Here is a 15,531-nt window from a genome sequence, read left to right as displayed (position 1 = left end):
GGAATGATTGAGCGAAAGAAGCAAGAAAGGATTATTATTAATTCAGATTGCATGTTTTTTGTTCGTGCGCAGAATTGTAAAAAGCAGAGCGAAATTTAAAACTGTGGAATTTCTAAATTGAAGTTTGCGGCGGTTTGTCCAGTGTTGCTGCACGGTGATTGATTACGTTGCACGGTTCAATGGTTAGAGTTAAGAATCATTACCTCTGTTCAGATTTGTATTGGAATTAGATTTTTTCTCTTGCACCAAGCCTAGCGTAAATTTACCATGTCCCTTAAATTTAAAAACTAATACGCAGTAAAGTGTCGGACATTTTATGACCTTTTCTTTAGAATGCCCTTAGGGTAATGTAAAGATACTGCCAGTTTAAAACATAAGCAATCTGCATTGTTTAATTCCCGAGTATTTCACGGTGAATAATTGTTTGATAAATTAGAGTTTTTGTTTTAGCCGAACCCAGTCTTGAAGTTTGGTCATGTAGGCAGACACATTACGTGGTGTATATAGTATATATATATATATATATATATAAGGGTGACGTACTTTTTTTGTCGACAAGAAGTAAATGTCACAAAAAAGGCGGATTGCATTGCCGCACCTTTGCTTGAACTGATCTCGCAGTTCGAACCGATGGGGTTTCGAATCAATGATATAGCAGTGAAATCTAGATCAGAAGGGAGTCAAAATGTAGAGTAGTCGTAATAGAAATTAAATCTATGCTTTAAAGTGGTTTATTGCAACATATATATATGTATATATATGCTCATGTTTCGCAATTAGGGCCTATATAGAGGCAATTCTTAGTACATTCATTCTTCCGACCAGGCATATTATAAATGCATTACATGGAGTTCCCCTTACTCAATTTATTATTTGGCAAACCAAAGTTTCGGCGTCCTATTCATCGGCAGCTCATCTTTACGTAATAGCGTTTATCGGGGTAAAAATAATAAGTCGACAACTATAGAAAGGCTGTTTGGTAAAAGAGCTAGACTCGTCAAAAATTTTAGGTTTTCTCATGATCAAACTTGACATAACGTTTTTTCCCCAGCAATCGTTACCGTAAAAAGCTTGTCTAAGATCTAGCCATGCCACTAAGCACCAAATTCCGCAATATTGAAGCACCGAGCTGCGAATGCTCTGCAAAATGCTGGAAAGCATTCCTGAAGCGAGAATTGCTCTTAATCCTTACGGTTCTTGCCGTTGTTTTTGGTTTGGTGCTCGGTATCGCAATGAGGGAAGCGAATCTATCCAAACTGGACATCGCTTATTTTGCTTTTCCGGGGACACTTTTTGTGAGAATGCTAAAGATGGTGATCGTTCCGATTATTATCTGCAGTCTTGTGACTGGTAAGCTAGTTTGTGGAAATCATACAAACTCAACGCGTTTTTTAGTGTTTATCGACAAGAATGCATGTGTTGTGTATCCCTTTGGATCAAAAATATTAATTAATCAAACGATTTCATAACACTTATTTAAAATGGAATAGCAGTTAAAATAATTTGTGCTAACGAAGTCCTTTGTTATACGGTCGTAAAATACGAAATTAAATGATAACCTGTATATATCATTTTCCGACCACGCGAGGATAAATAAAGCAAGTTACATTCATCGTTTCAAACTGTACAGTACGACAATAGCACATTGAACAACACAGGCGTCAGTTCGTTTTAACCCTCGTCAATATTTATATTTCCCATCAACCGTTAGACCATGCAATGTTCTATTCTTTGTTAATGCAAAATTTAGCTCAAAATTCCAGCACTGCACGAACGGTTTCAGGACGTCTATTCTATTGTGATGTGTTTTGTGGTATAACCCGTAGCCCTTTTGGCGTTATTTTACGAGTTTCTTGGCGGTAAACAACTCTTCTGCAACATTTGCTATTTGGTTTTCGGTTTCCCGAGCAAAATGCCATGAAACAGTCACCGTATATAGAAATTATGGGGATACGGTCTTACAATTGTTTGAATATTCTTTGTTTACTACCAAATGGGACAAGAAAATAGAATGAAAAGGTGTCCCATCTTTCTCCACCCTACCCACAAATCCCCAAATTTAAATATTTATTTACGGTATATTTATGTTATTCCAGCTGTGTCAACTATACCGAAGACAGCAGCTTCAAAATTGGGTGGCCGGGCAGTGCTTTATTACATCACAACCACACTTCTTTCCGTAATAATGGGAATCATTCTTGTCGTTTCCATTAACCCAGGTACTGAGTAAAACCTCAAGTAATATCACCCTAACATGATGACACATAAACCGTTAACGCCTATATACCCGACAACAGAAATATATGAACTATTGAACTATAAATGTCTTAACAGGCGGTCGGCTGGTACACAATAGAACAGGCTCCATCCGCAAAGCGGAACCAGTCGACACTTTATTAGATCTTGTGAGGTAAATTTTATTGGTTGCTATTATATACCGTATATAGAACTGTGGGGTCAAAAAGCGTGGTTTACTACCAAATTAGATAAAAAAAAAGATGATAAATGTCCCATTTTCCCCAACCCATGCTTACACTTTTCTTATTACAGAAACCTTTTCCCGACAAACATAGTATCTGCAACTTTTACCCAGGTAAATACAAATGTAAAAGTATATGCATTTCTTGGCATCGATTTTAGATTAACCCTATGTGTGTAACATATGGATCTGTGGGGTAAGATGGGACACTTTTAGCACATGCCCGATACACCGGCATACGGTTTTATAATTCTTTAAATGTTCTTTGTTTGCTATCGAGTGGGGCGAGAAAAGAAAAGAAAAGAAAAGGGTGTCTTATTTTCCCCACCCTACTATACTGTATTCTAAATTTCTATTGTTGTAAAATTGTGAATTTCTGTATATTAGGAATTTACAACAAGAGTTCCAATCACCACCAAAATGAACGTATCTGTCATGGTACAACCAACAATGGCGAATACCACAGCCGCATATATGACTGCTGTATCAGAACAAGACGTGGTTATCGATTATAGACTGGTAAGCGGGGGTTAATAAAGTGATTTTTACTCTAGACTTAAAACTATATGCTACAAAAAAACTGTACATTTTTAAAAGTCTAGAACAAAAAATTTCAATCTAATAACGTTTTTTTGTTGGTCAAATTCAAGACAAACATATAAGACCAATAAAATATTCGTATCTTAGATGTGGTGGTAACGCCCCTTTAAATTTGGAATATTTGCTCCTATACTGCTAGGCATATTTGTGTTTTGACTTGTACATATTATGTAAGATCAATTGAACATTGGTTCGATTTAAACCAGGGGTAACTTGGCTTCAGATGTTTAATGCAGTTGTATTCACTATGAACGCCTGAAGCAGTCTATATATAAAATAATCTGATTTGAACAGGAACTGGCGTTTACCAAAATTCCAAGCATTTTCTAGTTGCGTGCCATGGGTATACGGGGTGCAGTGGAAGTTCGGCTTCAACTAAAATATTTTAAAGTAATTCAACCGTTAATTCAAGTTAAAGCACGTTTCCTTGACAGGTCACTGCATCCAAGTCAGGCTTGAATGCGTTGGGCCTTATCTGCTTCTGTCTTATCTTTGGGGTGATTATCGGTCAAATGGGTAAAGATGGCGAAGTCGTCGTCAAGTTTTTTTCGGGCGCTAACGAGGCTGTTTTAAAAATGGTTCGCATGGTGATCTGGTAAGCATTAAATGCATCTATAGCTTTACGTCTAAACGTGTTTTACCAATGTAGAATAATACTTTTAAAATGTGTTAACATTTAAATAACTGCACTTTAGTGATAACATGGTAGGGGGTAGTGGAACACCTGCCCTAAATTCAGGGTCCTTGACCCACAGAATAGAACTGTCAGTCCGGTACTGAAACACAAAACAGGCTTTTAAAACACAACGATTCTGTCCACGCCCATCAACCTATATAGGAATGTAAGGGCCACGCCTTATATGCCAAACATTATTTCTTTCTTTTTTATCAATAAGCGTGTTTTAACAACTGTTGTTTTACCGTTACTATCCGTCTTTTCGCCTTTGTCAATTCTCTTGTTCTTCGTTATCGTGACCGAAGAGACGAAATCAATTTCATTTATTCATTTACTCTATGCATATTTTACCACAATTATACAACCCTTTTATTTGCAGGTATGGGCCGATCGGTATAATGTTTCTTATTGCTTCCAAGATTATGGCAATGGAAAATCCAAATCAGGTTGGGTCAACTTAAAATTCGAATTTCTCTTAAAAGCTATTGGAAAACTTCTAACTATACGATTTTTCAACAGGAACTTGCTCGCTTTGGCTTATACATGGTAACAGTTATAGTCGGCCTGATCATCCATGGTTTTATAGTTCTGCCGATCATCTATGCAGTTATCGTAAGGAAAAATCCGTTCAGTTATCTAGGCGGTGCACTGCAGGTAATTACGAACTTTTTATATATAGTAAAGTGGAGGAAGGGACGCATTTCCGTTTTTTCTCTTGTTCCATTAATGAACAGTCAAAGAATTATAAAACCGTAGACTTATCCTTACGACTCCTATAAATAGACCGTTGTTAATTGTTCAAAACATTATCAGAATATTTATTGGATAGTAAGCACTAGAAGTGTCCCATCTTACTCCACAGAACTATATATATATTATTTCCTTTGGTTTAAAAAATGCGAAACGGCAATTTAGTTTATTTTAACAATTCATTTCGTTTTCTATTTGCAGGCGCTCCTTACAGCTCTCGCTACAGCTTCAAGCTCTGCAACCCTGCCCGTGACAATAACCTGCGCGGAAAAAAAGAACAATATAGACCGTAGAGTTGCAAGGTTTGTACTATTTTTCCACTGGTTTAAATATGAATAAATAAAACGAAAACTGACAACTGTAGATTTTTTAACTTATATCCTGGCAATAATTTAAAATGGCATATACAACTTATACACGCGTGAAAGTATCGCGTGTTTATATATGGGCTATCCTGTATTATTTAGCGCAATCGGAATTGTATATCATATTCGAATTTCTCGATTCGCGAAAATGCAATTTTATATTGGTGACTTATTCCAGGTTCGTTCTGCCAATCGGGGCCACAATTAACATGGACGGGACAGCACTGTACGAGGCGGTGGCTGCCATTTACATTGCTCAAGCTAACGGCATTGTTCTTAACTTTGGTCAGATTATTGCAGTAAGGTAAGTCGTACTTATAACCCATCAGCTTTTCGTGGATTGCATCCACATTTATTCTACTAGTAAATATACGCTATAAAAAGAGTAGGCTTTTGACACTTATGTTCCTTTATTAGTTTAACAGCAACAGCGGCAAGCATTGGAGCCGCAGGTGTACCACAAGCAGGTCTAGTCACTCTGATTATCGTCCTAGCAGCAGTTGGACTTCCTGCTGATGACATTGAACTTATTCTAGCAATCGATTGGCTATTGTAAGTTTCCCCTATTGTATATTTTGGTGTTACTTACATGCATAGCTAACAGATTAAAAATAAAATAGAATACAGCAGAGTAGGGCCTATGTACGTAGGCTACATTTCAGCTCTGTGATATAAGCAGTGTCAGTCTGTATGTGCTCAAATTGGCGAACAGAATAGGCTACCATTTTTAGATAGCGTAGGAATAGGCTACCTAAACCGTAAAGGAATGGATTTTACTACCTAAAACCTATTGTCGCTATCGATTTACGTTTGAACTTATATGGTTCAACTTTTTACGAAAACCGATTGCAGCTACCAAGTTACGTTGAATTAATATAGAACTGATATAAACTGGCACTTTATTAATTAAGGGATCGGTTCCGCACTTCGATCAACGTTTGGGGAGACTCTGTTGGAGCTGCTGTCGTAAATCATCTTTTGAAGGATGATTTTAAACAAATGGACGAGGATGAACTGTCGTCGAGTGATGGTAACGGAAGCACCATTAAGCATGATCATGTATACGATAATGCAGTTATGGAGGTGGAAGAAGCAAGCTCAAAAATGTAACTCGGTGGCGAAGCGGAGACATTTTGTATATTGCAACTATTTCTTGTACAATCATGTTCTTGTACATGTGTTATGCACTAATTGTAATATAACTTATCGTGGTAGAAATTGTAATAAGATAATAAACTTACTAATCAAACAGTGTGGTTTGAAACAGAATTTTGTTGTTTATTAAAAATATATGATTTCTGTGGTAACCACAGCTATTATTATATTATTATGTAAAGACGGGGAAGTCCCGAGAAAGCTGAAATATTTTCAAATTATTTAGTTTGGCTTGCAGTGAGAATATCAGAGTCATTACAGTGATATAAGACACAGTTTACGTGATATATTTGTTTATACTCGTTGGTCTGTTTGCGCAAAGCTGAGGCAGCATAATCGTATCAGTAAAGATTTATTAAACTCTTTAATCTCTCTCCAAGTGACTGAAACAAAGAAATTGTTTTAACAATAAAACGGTCAACAAGTAAGTGTTTTTACCGTCTTTTGTTAATGTTGACTGGTAATAGATATGTTATTAGTTAGCTAAGTTACGGATCATTTGTACAAAAAAATACTTATTTATGGCTAAAAACACCCAATTTTGTAAGTAAAAATACACATTGGAGATCAATTTCAGAACAAATACACTAACACTGGTTACAGCCCTGGGTCTGTATAAATTTAGGGTGCTAGTGAAGAGTCTCCTCCCCTCCCACCTCATTTGCTAACCACTAACCCCTAACTCCTATAACCACTAACCCCTAACTCCTATAACCACTAACCACCAACCACTAACAGTTTCCACCAGCCTATTCTGCTATGTACCGGAAGATTCTTCACTAGTGCCAAATTTAATGTCCGCATAAAACATAAATACTACAAAGAGTCTGTACATTTTTTGGTTATCAAAAAACAACATTTAGAGACCAAAATTTTCACTGGCCACCAACGTCACAAAAACCAGACTGGTACACATGATTTATTTGATTGTGATGTAATAACTTGATGCTTAGATGACGAGAATAACTGAAGAGCTTGTGCGAAAACGGGCGGAGCATAACGAATGTGAGATCTTCTCGTTGGAGGAGCTGAGTTTGCATCAGCAAGATCTAGAGAAGATTGAACATCTTGATCGATGGTGTCGGGATCTCAAGATCCTCTACTTACAAAATAATCTCATAGGTTAATTGCAGTTTTCTATACTAAACTATACTGTCCTTATGTTCAAGATTTGTATTTATGTTTAGGCTTTCATCCTGAAAAATAATCTGATAGGCTAAATACAGTTTATACATTAGCTATATCTTACTCGTTTTTTTATTTTTCTTTATGTTTATGTTCCAACAATTATAAAAATTATATTATGCCAGCAGAATTTAGTATTTGTCCAATGTTAAAGATGTGAGCTTAGTTGGTATTTTTACTTGGATTTTATTTCAGGTAAAATCGAAAATGTTGGAAAACTAAAGAAACTTGAGTATTTAAATCTTGCTTTAAACAACATTGAAAGAATTGAAAACTTACAGGTAAATGAAATAGTAGAGCCAAAAATACATTAAATTTTTAGGGTCTTATTAGGCTTTTGAATTCAACCATGGCATTATGGTAAATTTCCATAGGAAAAAAGTCTTGGATAAATTGGCCTTGGCGCCAATTTTTAATTTTAAACAAACAAACATGAGTATTGTACTATCGATATTGATTTTGTTAAAAACTTGTAATTAGCTTTGATTTTGTCATAATTCATATTAATTTATTATTGTTGTTTTTAGGCATGTGAGTCATTGACAAAGTTAGATTTGACCGTAAACTTTGTTGGTGAACTTACAAGTGTAGAAAGTTTAAGGAAAAATATCTTTTTAGAAGATCTCTACTTAACAGGAAACCCATGTACTCAGTTTGAAGGTGAAAAATTAGTTTATACATTCACAGTGGTTGGAATATTGTCTTTATAACCACATGATGCCTGGTTTGAAACTCTATGTAGGCTATGTGTGCTTTAAAAATTAACTTACTAGTAATTGCTTTAAACAGTTGTGTGTACCTATATACAGCCACACAAACATCAACCCCATTTATTGTAAGATGTGAACCTGTATAAGGTATATGAAACAAAATAACCCTGTGGCAGTCTTTTAACTCGTGAAGAGTTGCTTGGCGGTGCAAACAAAACCAAGCCATTCATTATAGTAAATCTACACTCGTTGCATTGCAAGCCAAATTCATTAACAGTCTTTTTTTTTCATGTCCCCACCTCTCACACAGTTATTCTAATATATATAGGTTACCAGGAGTTTGTGTTTGCTACCTTACCCCAGTTGAAACGATTAGATGGACATGAGATTGAAAAATCAGAACGAATTAAAGCCGTGCAAGTCTTGGAAAGTAGAAGGTTACGAAACAATTTATAATAAAATATTTTGAACATATTTCCTTGTTGAAAAAAATCTAATAAAACATGTTTAAATTTTTTTTGTAGTAAACAAACAGAAATGTAAGAAAATGTTTTTTTTTTACTTTTTCTTTTGGTAAACCACTAAAATTTAATGTTTGGGCTGAAATGGACGATTTACCAGTTTGTTATATTATGTTAGGTTTGTGTTATTAATTAATTACTTCATGTTTTTAATATTTTGATCAATACAGAAAGCTAATCGTTCAACAACAAGAAAAATACCGAGTGGAAAGAGAAAAACAGAAGAAAGAAGCAAATGAGCAAGGAAAGGCAAACGAACTTGTTATTAATGAAGGTATCAGTTTTATTCATAAATAAATATATTAGATTATTAGGTCAGCATGTTTAGAACATTTTACTGTTGTAATGGTTTTCAAACTACACTATAGTTTTATGCCATAATATTTTACAATATTTTGGTTGCTGGAATGTAATCAACTTGGCAAATTTTCCAGTGAAAACATTAATGTTCTTTTAATTATTTTTATTTTTTCAATGTTTTACAATTTGCACCTTATTGTTTTTTAGATGTTACAGTCCAGACTTTTAAACATAAATGCGTGTTATAACATTTTTTACCTAAAGTGGCTATATGATATATTTTTTGCTTGATTGTATATTTTTAAGCTAATGCTCTAAAATAATAAATGTTTTTTTGTTCTAAAGAAAACCTTAGCAAGGAAGAACTGGAGCAGAAAAAAGACGAAGAATTTTGGAAAGAAAAAGTTGATTTCACTCCTGAATCAAGGACCTCTATTCAAAATAAACTGAAAGAGAACAAAGAAAAAACTCACGACTCTAAGTTTAAACAACCAAAGAAAGAAAAGTGAATATTATAATCAACATATCAATTTATTCATCTCCTGTCTGTTAACAAAAATTGGGGGGATTAGCTAAATCTGGCCTATCTAAAACCTAGGCTCTTGTACAAAGACCCTAACTATATAGAATACATAACAAAGCTTTGACTTGAATCGGAAATGCCTATGAAAATAACAAAAAAACACTTTTTTTTGGTAACATTTCATTAATTTTTTTGTTAATTTTGTCGAAATTTTTTGTTAAATTTCCGTTAACTTTTGTTAAATGTGATGTCATAGTGAGTTTTGTTTCAGGAGGGAGCGTCGTTTGTTTAACGAAGAAGGGAAACCAATGAATATAAACGAAGGAAAAGTGGATTTCTCACTCACAGAAACAGAGGATGACGGAGCGTTTGTATTGGATGTTGCTTGTTATAAATATATGGACACTTCACTAATAGGTAATTTATGTGCTATAATACTGTTAGAGCTCCAAATGTACCCCTCTAGCTCTATTATTTTTTTGAAGTTCTTGTCGAGGACCTGGGATTTATGCCAGATTAGGCTGCTTACCCAATTTTGATAAGTAATAAAATTTCTGACACAGTGTAATGATTAACAATATTAGAAGATTACCTACGAGGCCAATTTATTTGTATTGGGCATATAAAAAAGGATATTAAAACCGGAGGTTTGTATACATAGAAATAAAGATACATTGTAAGTTTGTATTTTCTTTTCGCAGAAGCTGATGTCCAGCCTTGGTACGTACAAGTTACAATGAAAGGCCAACTTCTTCAGCTAAGTTTGCTGGAAGAAGTGAAACCGGACAGCAGCACAGCTAAAAGATCCCAAATAACTGGACACCTGATTGTAACCATGCCAAAACTAGATCCACCACCTGTTCCAGCTCATAGACCAAACTCAGAAAGGTAAAGTTAACATTGTCTGGCGCTGTGGCAAAGGGGTTAGCGTTCTTGCCTCTAACACAGAGGTAATTGATTCAAAGCCCCGCGCTGCTACCATTGTGCGCATATGTGTCCTTCCTTAGACAAGACAATTAACGGCAATGGGTTATGGGCCAAATTTGGCCTTAATTACATGTCCACGACAAGGACCTCACCCACATATAATAAAATCTATTAAGTTTATAGCTGGTTCAGTTACTCCTGTAATATCTTGTTTTATAAATACAATGTTTCCTACTGTTTCATAACATTTAAATGCAAAATTTTAATACTCAACCATTTTTCACCTATTTAGGAGCAATGTTACCCCAAAAAAGACAAAGAAAGAAAGTCCCAAAGTGTCATCTAATCTACCCCAGAAACTTGAAGTAGACCAAAGCAAATCTTTTGCCTCCACGCTTGCAAGTATTGCTTCTGATTCCCCAAGCAAGGAAAACATTGTAAAAAACAAGTTTATCAAACCTAAGGAAAAAATTGAATCCAAGAACTCTGAACATTTTGTAGATGACCCAAATGTACCTCCACTTATATAACTGGTCTAATATTGTAGCTGCAATGTGGGTTTGCCTATACTTATATATTTATTTGTTAATGCATATATTCTGTTGAGTAACTTCTGCTACTTTGCATCACAGATTCAATAATTTGCTATAATTTGTATTTGATACTGTATATTCATCAAGCATTGGACTGTGAATTGAGATTTGTGTGGTGTTACTGTATTATTTGTGTGTTCCTTGTTTATGTGTATTAGGGTGGGGTAAGATGGTTCATGTTTCATTCTCTATTCTCGTCCCATTTGGTAGTATACAAAAAAAATGTTTAATATATATCTGTATCCTCGCAACTCAAGGAGAGTTTTGGTATTTTTTAAAACACCATAGGGAAATATGAGATATTATGGACTGACTGTAACCGTTCCACCCAACAGTACTATGCCAATTGTTGATTGAAATAAAAGGCGAGCGGAAATTGTATGTTTCCAACCAAACGCTAGACGTCACGTATGAGTCAGTGCAGACGTAGGTTTGTTTCTCTCTTTCTTTGGAATGGTAAGCAACGCTGCAGAAAGAACGCAACGTGAGACGAGTGAACGCTTCAAATGTCAGCGGCGAAATGAGTTGTGAACGTCAGTGCGCGTTTTGTATGCTATCTCTCGCAGAACTATTTACTCGGCGTCAGGTAGTAGATATATCTCTGAACAGAGTAAATCGCTAGGCACAAAATGCGACATTCCTGCCACGGAGGTATAACAGGCAACAGCATAGACCATCCTGGTGTTCAGTTCAATAGCTTTAACCGGAAAGTTACTAGCAATCAGGTCGATTTGTTGTTGGCATTGTCAGAAATTTAGTGGCAAGATTGCGTCGCGTTTAATCATTATTTAATCATACAGCGCGTCGCGTTCCGTACTGTGTTTAGTTTTACGCTGTTTACTGCTTAGTTAAAGTATGGTTTTCAAGCAGTAGACAAATGTTTACAGTGTTAATTTGCATGGCTACAGGGCGAGAGAGAATAGTTACGAATCTGGGTAGGGCCTGATTGCGAACCGACGTTATGGCAAACAATCTTACGAACATCACATGCCCGGATTATACTCAATTTCGCTGCAATACAGGAATTATTCTGCCACTTATCATCGAATCAACATGGAGTGACGGCTTTCGGGGCTTTATTTATCTCACCGGGTTACTATGGAGCTTCTTAGCTATCTCTATAATTGCCGATATCTTTATGTGCGCAATCGAAGTGATCACCAGCAAAACGACCGAGGTGAGAAACGATTTGTTTCCAAACCTATGCCTTGCATTTTTAATGTCAGTAACCGATCTAACAGTAGTTGTTCCATGCCATTAAAGTAAGGAATCGTTTCCCTACCACGTTTAACATTCGTATTAAATGTTGACGCGCATTTCGTGTTATCACTGAAAGACATAAAAAGAAAAAATCACATAATCTGTTAAATGTCCACATCAAAACATCGAATAACGGAAACGCTGATTAGACTGTATTGAAATATGATTCATGGGTTATCTGCATTGTTTACAAGTTGGTATCTTGCATAGTCATGACCAATCAATCAAATGCAACTCAAATGTTTACAAATTAGGCATCTTGCATAGTCAAGATACGTAACCAACCAATCAATTATCAAACACTCAATTGTTGTAGGTGAAAGTGGCTCGCCCTGATTTAGAGGAGGGATTTGAAACGGTTAAAGTCCGAGTATGGAATGACACGGTAGCCAATTTGACCCTTATGGCATTGGGTTCTTCTGCTCCAGAGATATTGCTCTCGGTTATTGAAATTGTTGGGAATAAGTTTCACGCTGGAGAACTTGGGCCAGGTACATTTACAATATGAATGAATGTTACTTTTTCATCCTCATATATGGGGTAGCGAGTCTAGTGACCATGGTTATAATATAGGTGATCTGTTTGATACACCTCGTGCCCACTTTTAAGCTACCACATACAACACTTTGCACATGAATCTTTTTTAGATATTTTTTATTTCTTTAATGTATGCCATAAGGAGCCACTTGTTATGAGCAATTATATGGCATATTGTTCCCCTGGTTTCCTTTGTAGAGTGTTGGAATAAGCCCAAACTGTCCCTTTAATTGCTTTTGCATGAAAGAATTTGTTCTGAAACAAATTGAACAGTTTTATTGTTAAATTTGAGAGACCCATATTTTTAAATGGTGTAAATTCCATTTATCCTTGTATAGCAATTCTTTTCCTGGGGGATTATTAGATTGGTTAATCCCCTATACTAAAATTGATATAATGCAGTAATCTACTATCATTGATTGCAATTTTAAAATGAATCAACCCATAAAGAGCATATGCTTATTACAAAATAAAATATCCCATATGTCCTATTTCTAAATGAGGATTAATGATACTTGAATTTTTTTTTTCCAAAGGAGCATGTTTGTTGAAAATGTAATTAGACTAAACAAAATAATAATTGAGTTGAATGTAAGATAAAGAAAGTAAAAAAAATGGAAACAATATAAATCAGATATTATTTAGATTTTTAAATAAATTATTACATTTTAGGAACCATTGTTGGATCTGCTTCTTTCAATTTATTTGTAATTATTGCTGTGTGTGTATATTCCATACCTGATGGCGAAAAGCGAAGAATCCATAGAATGAAAGTCTTCCTAACTACTGCGTTTTTCGCCGTGTTTGCCTACGGTTGGATTTATATAGTCTTGGCTGTCCAAACTCCAAATGAGGTATATAGAAGTCTCTGTTCTGCTCTACAATTCTTTTTTGCAGTACACAATCAATGTCTGCACAAAAACCAAATGTCAATGTCTGCCTAACAGTGTGTCTTCGCAAAGTTTACATCATTATGTATTGATCGATTAGCCAACTATTCTCCTAATGTTCTGACTAGGTACTTATTTACCAAGCCACTCTACCAATTGTGGAGTGGTTCCAAACCTTAACACTTTTTTCTTGTCTGAGCTCTTGGTATGGCTATGTCAAGCTTAGTTATTGACCACGCCAAAATAAATATAGCCAACGCTTTCCCAACTCTCTCTGTGCTATGAATAAATAATGATGTAAGAACTTGTCCTATCACTCAAGCAAGTATGGTACTTTTGGATTGAATTTTATCTAACACTTTAAACACCTTTCGCAGGTTGAGATTTGGGAAGCATGCGTTACTTTTGCATTTTTTCCTGTTCTTGTCATCCTTGCTTTTCTAGCGGATAAAGATATTTGCATGAAAAAGGAGCCAAAAGATAAAAGGCTGGAGATTGGTGGGTTGGCTTCCAAAAGCAATTGGAACATTTAAAAACCCACACTTTATTCACAACACATTTTCATGATGCAGAACTTGGAAATGTAAATGAAGATACCGTCCTTATGAAGCGGCCAAAAAGTGAAGACGATCGAATGCAGGAGGTAGTGTCTGCTTTCATGAGATCCATGGATAAACCAGAGAAGATAACGGAAGAAGATGCTTCTAACATTGCAGCTCTTAAGATGCAGGTTAAAACATCAACTATTATCATTTAACTTGTTGATTCACATTTTAGGAAATTATCTCCATATTTTTGTCCCTGATTTTTGCAATGGGTCCCTTTTATAAAGTATGTTAGGCTCAGAAAAAGATTGGTCACAAAATAACATTAACTACTATCAAGTCGTAATCAAGATTATAAATTGGATAGCCCATTGAGTTATTAACTTTATATGAATTCAGGATAAAGATGTGCCACATAAAACATTTGAAGACCTTTAAAATTTTCACACCTTGAAATTTATATATTTGTTCAAGGCATTTTTAAAGCACAGAAATGTATTTTATCTGCACTAAACTTGTATTGATTTATCTTCATACAGACCTAAGATAAACTCTAGTAAAAGATTTCCACTTGATTCCATACAATTCACTTTTATTAGTGATGGGTCATGCCCTGAACCAAGTCATAAAAATCACATTAAGTATTAATGGGTTTACATGGGCAGTTCGTTCTCAAACTGTTTGGTGTGGTTCAAGTGGGAGATATATTCGGTATTTTAAGTACCATGAATAATTAATGGGATTATTACAAGCAGACACATTGCTTTACAAGATTCTCAAGACAGCAGGGTAGACCACAATTAAAATGGGACAGCTTGTAAAGTTGCCCTGAAAACTCACTTTTTACCAAGGCATTAACAGTATTAAGCAAACAACAATTATGTGTATGAAACAGAACACCCATGTTATAACGACTGTTGTTGCTCCACCACGTGTTTCATAATTCATTCATTTTAGCAAAAATTATTGTACATAGGATAAATGCCACATAGTAGAGCAGGATATCAAGTGTTAAAGTATCTCTAGGTGTATGAAACAGAACTGTGTTATAACAACTGTCAATTTCCAGGCCACGCGACGATAAATAAGTTACATTCAATCATTAAAATTAAAATTATTGTACATAGGATGAAATGCCACACAGTAGAGCATGGTATCGTGTCAAAGTATCTCGGGAGTTGTTGGGTGGACAACGAATTAATCCGAGGATCAGCAGCAACCTCCAGCGGGTAAGTCCTCTTTATCTATTGAGAGCCGCTGGCAGTGATTAGTTACTAAGCAGTGTAAATCTGGATTAAGAAATTACAACTACCGGATGATGTTGATTAAGTGGCGTAAAAGTTTATTTTGCGTTTAAGTGTTTCGGATATAATAGTTCACTTTAAAACTTTTTTTTCTGTAACTACATCAATAAATAAATTTATTTTTTGATACCTTTTTACTACCTGATCAAAGTGAATTGTTTAATAATATATTTAGGTTATGTAGGAAAAGCCTAAACTTTCTGTAGCCACA

The 15,531-nt window shown here is 35.3% G+C and overlaps 3 protein-coding genes across 5 annotated transcripts in view; all 3 read left to right on the top strand.

Annotated features, from left to right (window-relative positions):
• The first annotated feature begins 999 nt into the window (after positions 1-999).
• On the top strand, positions 1,000-6,122 carry LOC100176691 (excitatory amino acid transporter 3-like). The gene is made up of 12 exons (XM_002131567.5): positions 1,000-1,350; positions 2,097-2,219; positions 2,335-2,410; positions 2,551-2,593; positions 2,867-2,998; positions 3,514-3,674; positions 4,135-4,201; positions 4,275-4,409; positions 4,707-4,807; positions 5,049-5,174; positions 5,288-5,422; positions 5,782-6,122. The coding sequence occupies exons 1-12, from the start codon at positions 1,089-1,091 to the stop codon at positions 5,978-5,980; spliced, it is 1,560 nt and encodes a 519-aa protein (XP_002131603.1). The 5' UTR covers positions 1,000-1,088; the 3' UTR covers positions 5,981-6,122.
• Positions 6,123-6,215: 93 nt separating this feature from the next.
• Positions 6,216-11,160, top strand: LOC100179009 (protein tilB homolog). 2 transcript variants are annotated; one of them, XM_002131551.5, is made up of 10 exons: positions 6,216-6,449; positions 6,979-7,147; positions 7,406-7,491; positions 7,738-7,870; positions 8,249-8,357; positions 8,612-8,715; positions 9,087-9,246; positions 9,536-9,681; positions 9,966-10,152; positions 10,484-11,160. In XM_002131551.5, the coding sequence occupies exons 2-10, from the start codon at positions 6,979-6,981 to the stop codon at positions 10,719-10,721; spliced, it is 1,332 nt and encodes a 443-aa protein (XP_002131587.1). In that variant the 5' UTR covers positions 6,216-6,449; the 3' UTR covers positions 10,722-11,160. The 2 variants fall into 2 exon arrangements, with proteins under 2 accessions (XP_002131587.1, XP_026691423.1); XM_026835622.1 differs by having other exon boundaries at positions 6,242-6,440; positions 6,977-7,147.
• A 530-nt stretch (positions 11,161-11,690) lies between these two features.
• Positions 11,691-15,531, top strand: part of LOC100181353 (sodium/calcium exchanger 2) — a 17,838-nt gene continuing 13,997 nt past the window's right edge. For both annotated transcript variants that reach the window (XM_018812910.2, XM_009861202.3), the window contains exons 1-6: positions 11,691-11,961; positions 12,361-12,535; positions 13,254-13,435; positions 13,849-13,969; positions 14,044-14,201; positions 15,144-15,245. In XM_018812910.2, the coding sequence (XP_018668455.1) occupies positions 11,746-11,961; positions 12,361-12,535; positions 13,254-13,435; positions 13,849-13,969; positions 14,044-14,201; positions 15,144-15,245 (954 nt within the window). In that variant the 5' untranslated portion in view covers positions 11,691-11,745. The remainder of the gene's footprint in view (positions 11,962-12,360; positions 12,536-13,253; positions 13,436-13,848; positions 13,970-14,043; positions 14,202-15,143; positions 15,246-15,531) is intronic.

The sequence above is a fragment of the Ciona intestinalis genome, chromosome 8 (genome assembly GCF_000224145.3).
Source record: "Ciona intestinalis chromosome 8, KH, whole genome shotgun sequence".
NCBI lineage: Eukaryota > Metazoa > Chordata > Ascidiacea > Phlebobranchia > Cionidae > Ciona > Ciona intestinalis.
Note: the sequence above shows the minus strand (reverse complement) of the source record. Positions and strands in the feature narration are given on the sequence as shown.

What these genes read in the sequence shown, in the direction of transcription:
- LOC100176691 (XM_002131567.5), top strand. Translation starts at nt 1,089, where the DNA reads ATGCCACTAAGCACCAAATTCCGCAATATTGAAGCACCGAGCTGCGAA. An exon ending in TATCTGCAACTTTTACCCAG is followed by an intron (nt 2,594 to 2,866) that starts GTAAATACAAAT and finishes TCTGTATATTAG; the next exon opens with GAATTTACAACAAGAGTTCC. An exon ending in ATAGACCGTAGAGTTGCAAG is followed by an intron (nt 4,808 to 5,048) that starts GTTTGTACTATT and finishes GACTTATTCCAG; the next exon opens with GTTCGTTCTGCCAATCGGGG.
- LOC100179009 (XM_002131551.5), top strand. Translation starts at nt 6,979, where the DNA reads ATGACGAGAATAACTGAAGAGCTTGTGCGAAAACGGGCGGAGCATAAC. An exon ending in CAAGTCTTGGAAAGTAGAAG is followed by an intron (nt 8,358 to 8,611) that starts GTTACGAAACAA and finishes TGATCAATACAG; the next exon opens with AAAGCTAATCGTTCAACAAC. An exon ending in AAACAACCAAAGAAAGAAAA is followed by an intron (nt 9,247 to 9,535) that starts GTGAATATTATA and finishes GTTTTGTTTCAG; the next exon opens with GAGGGAGCGTCGTTTGTTTA.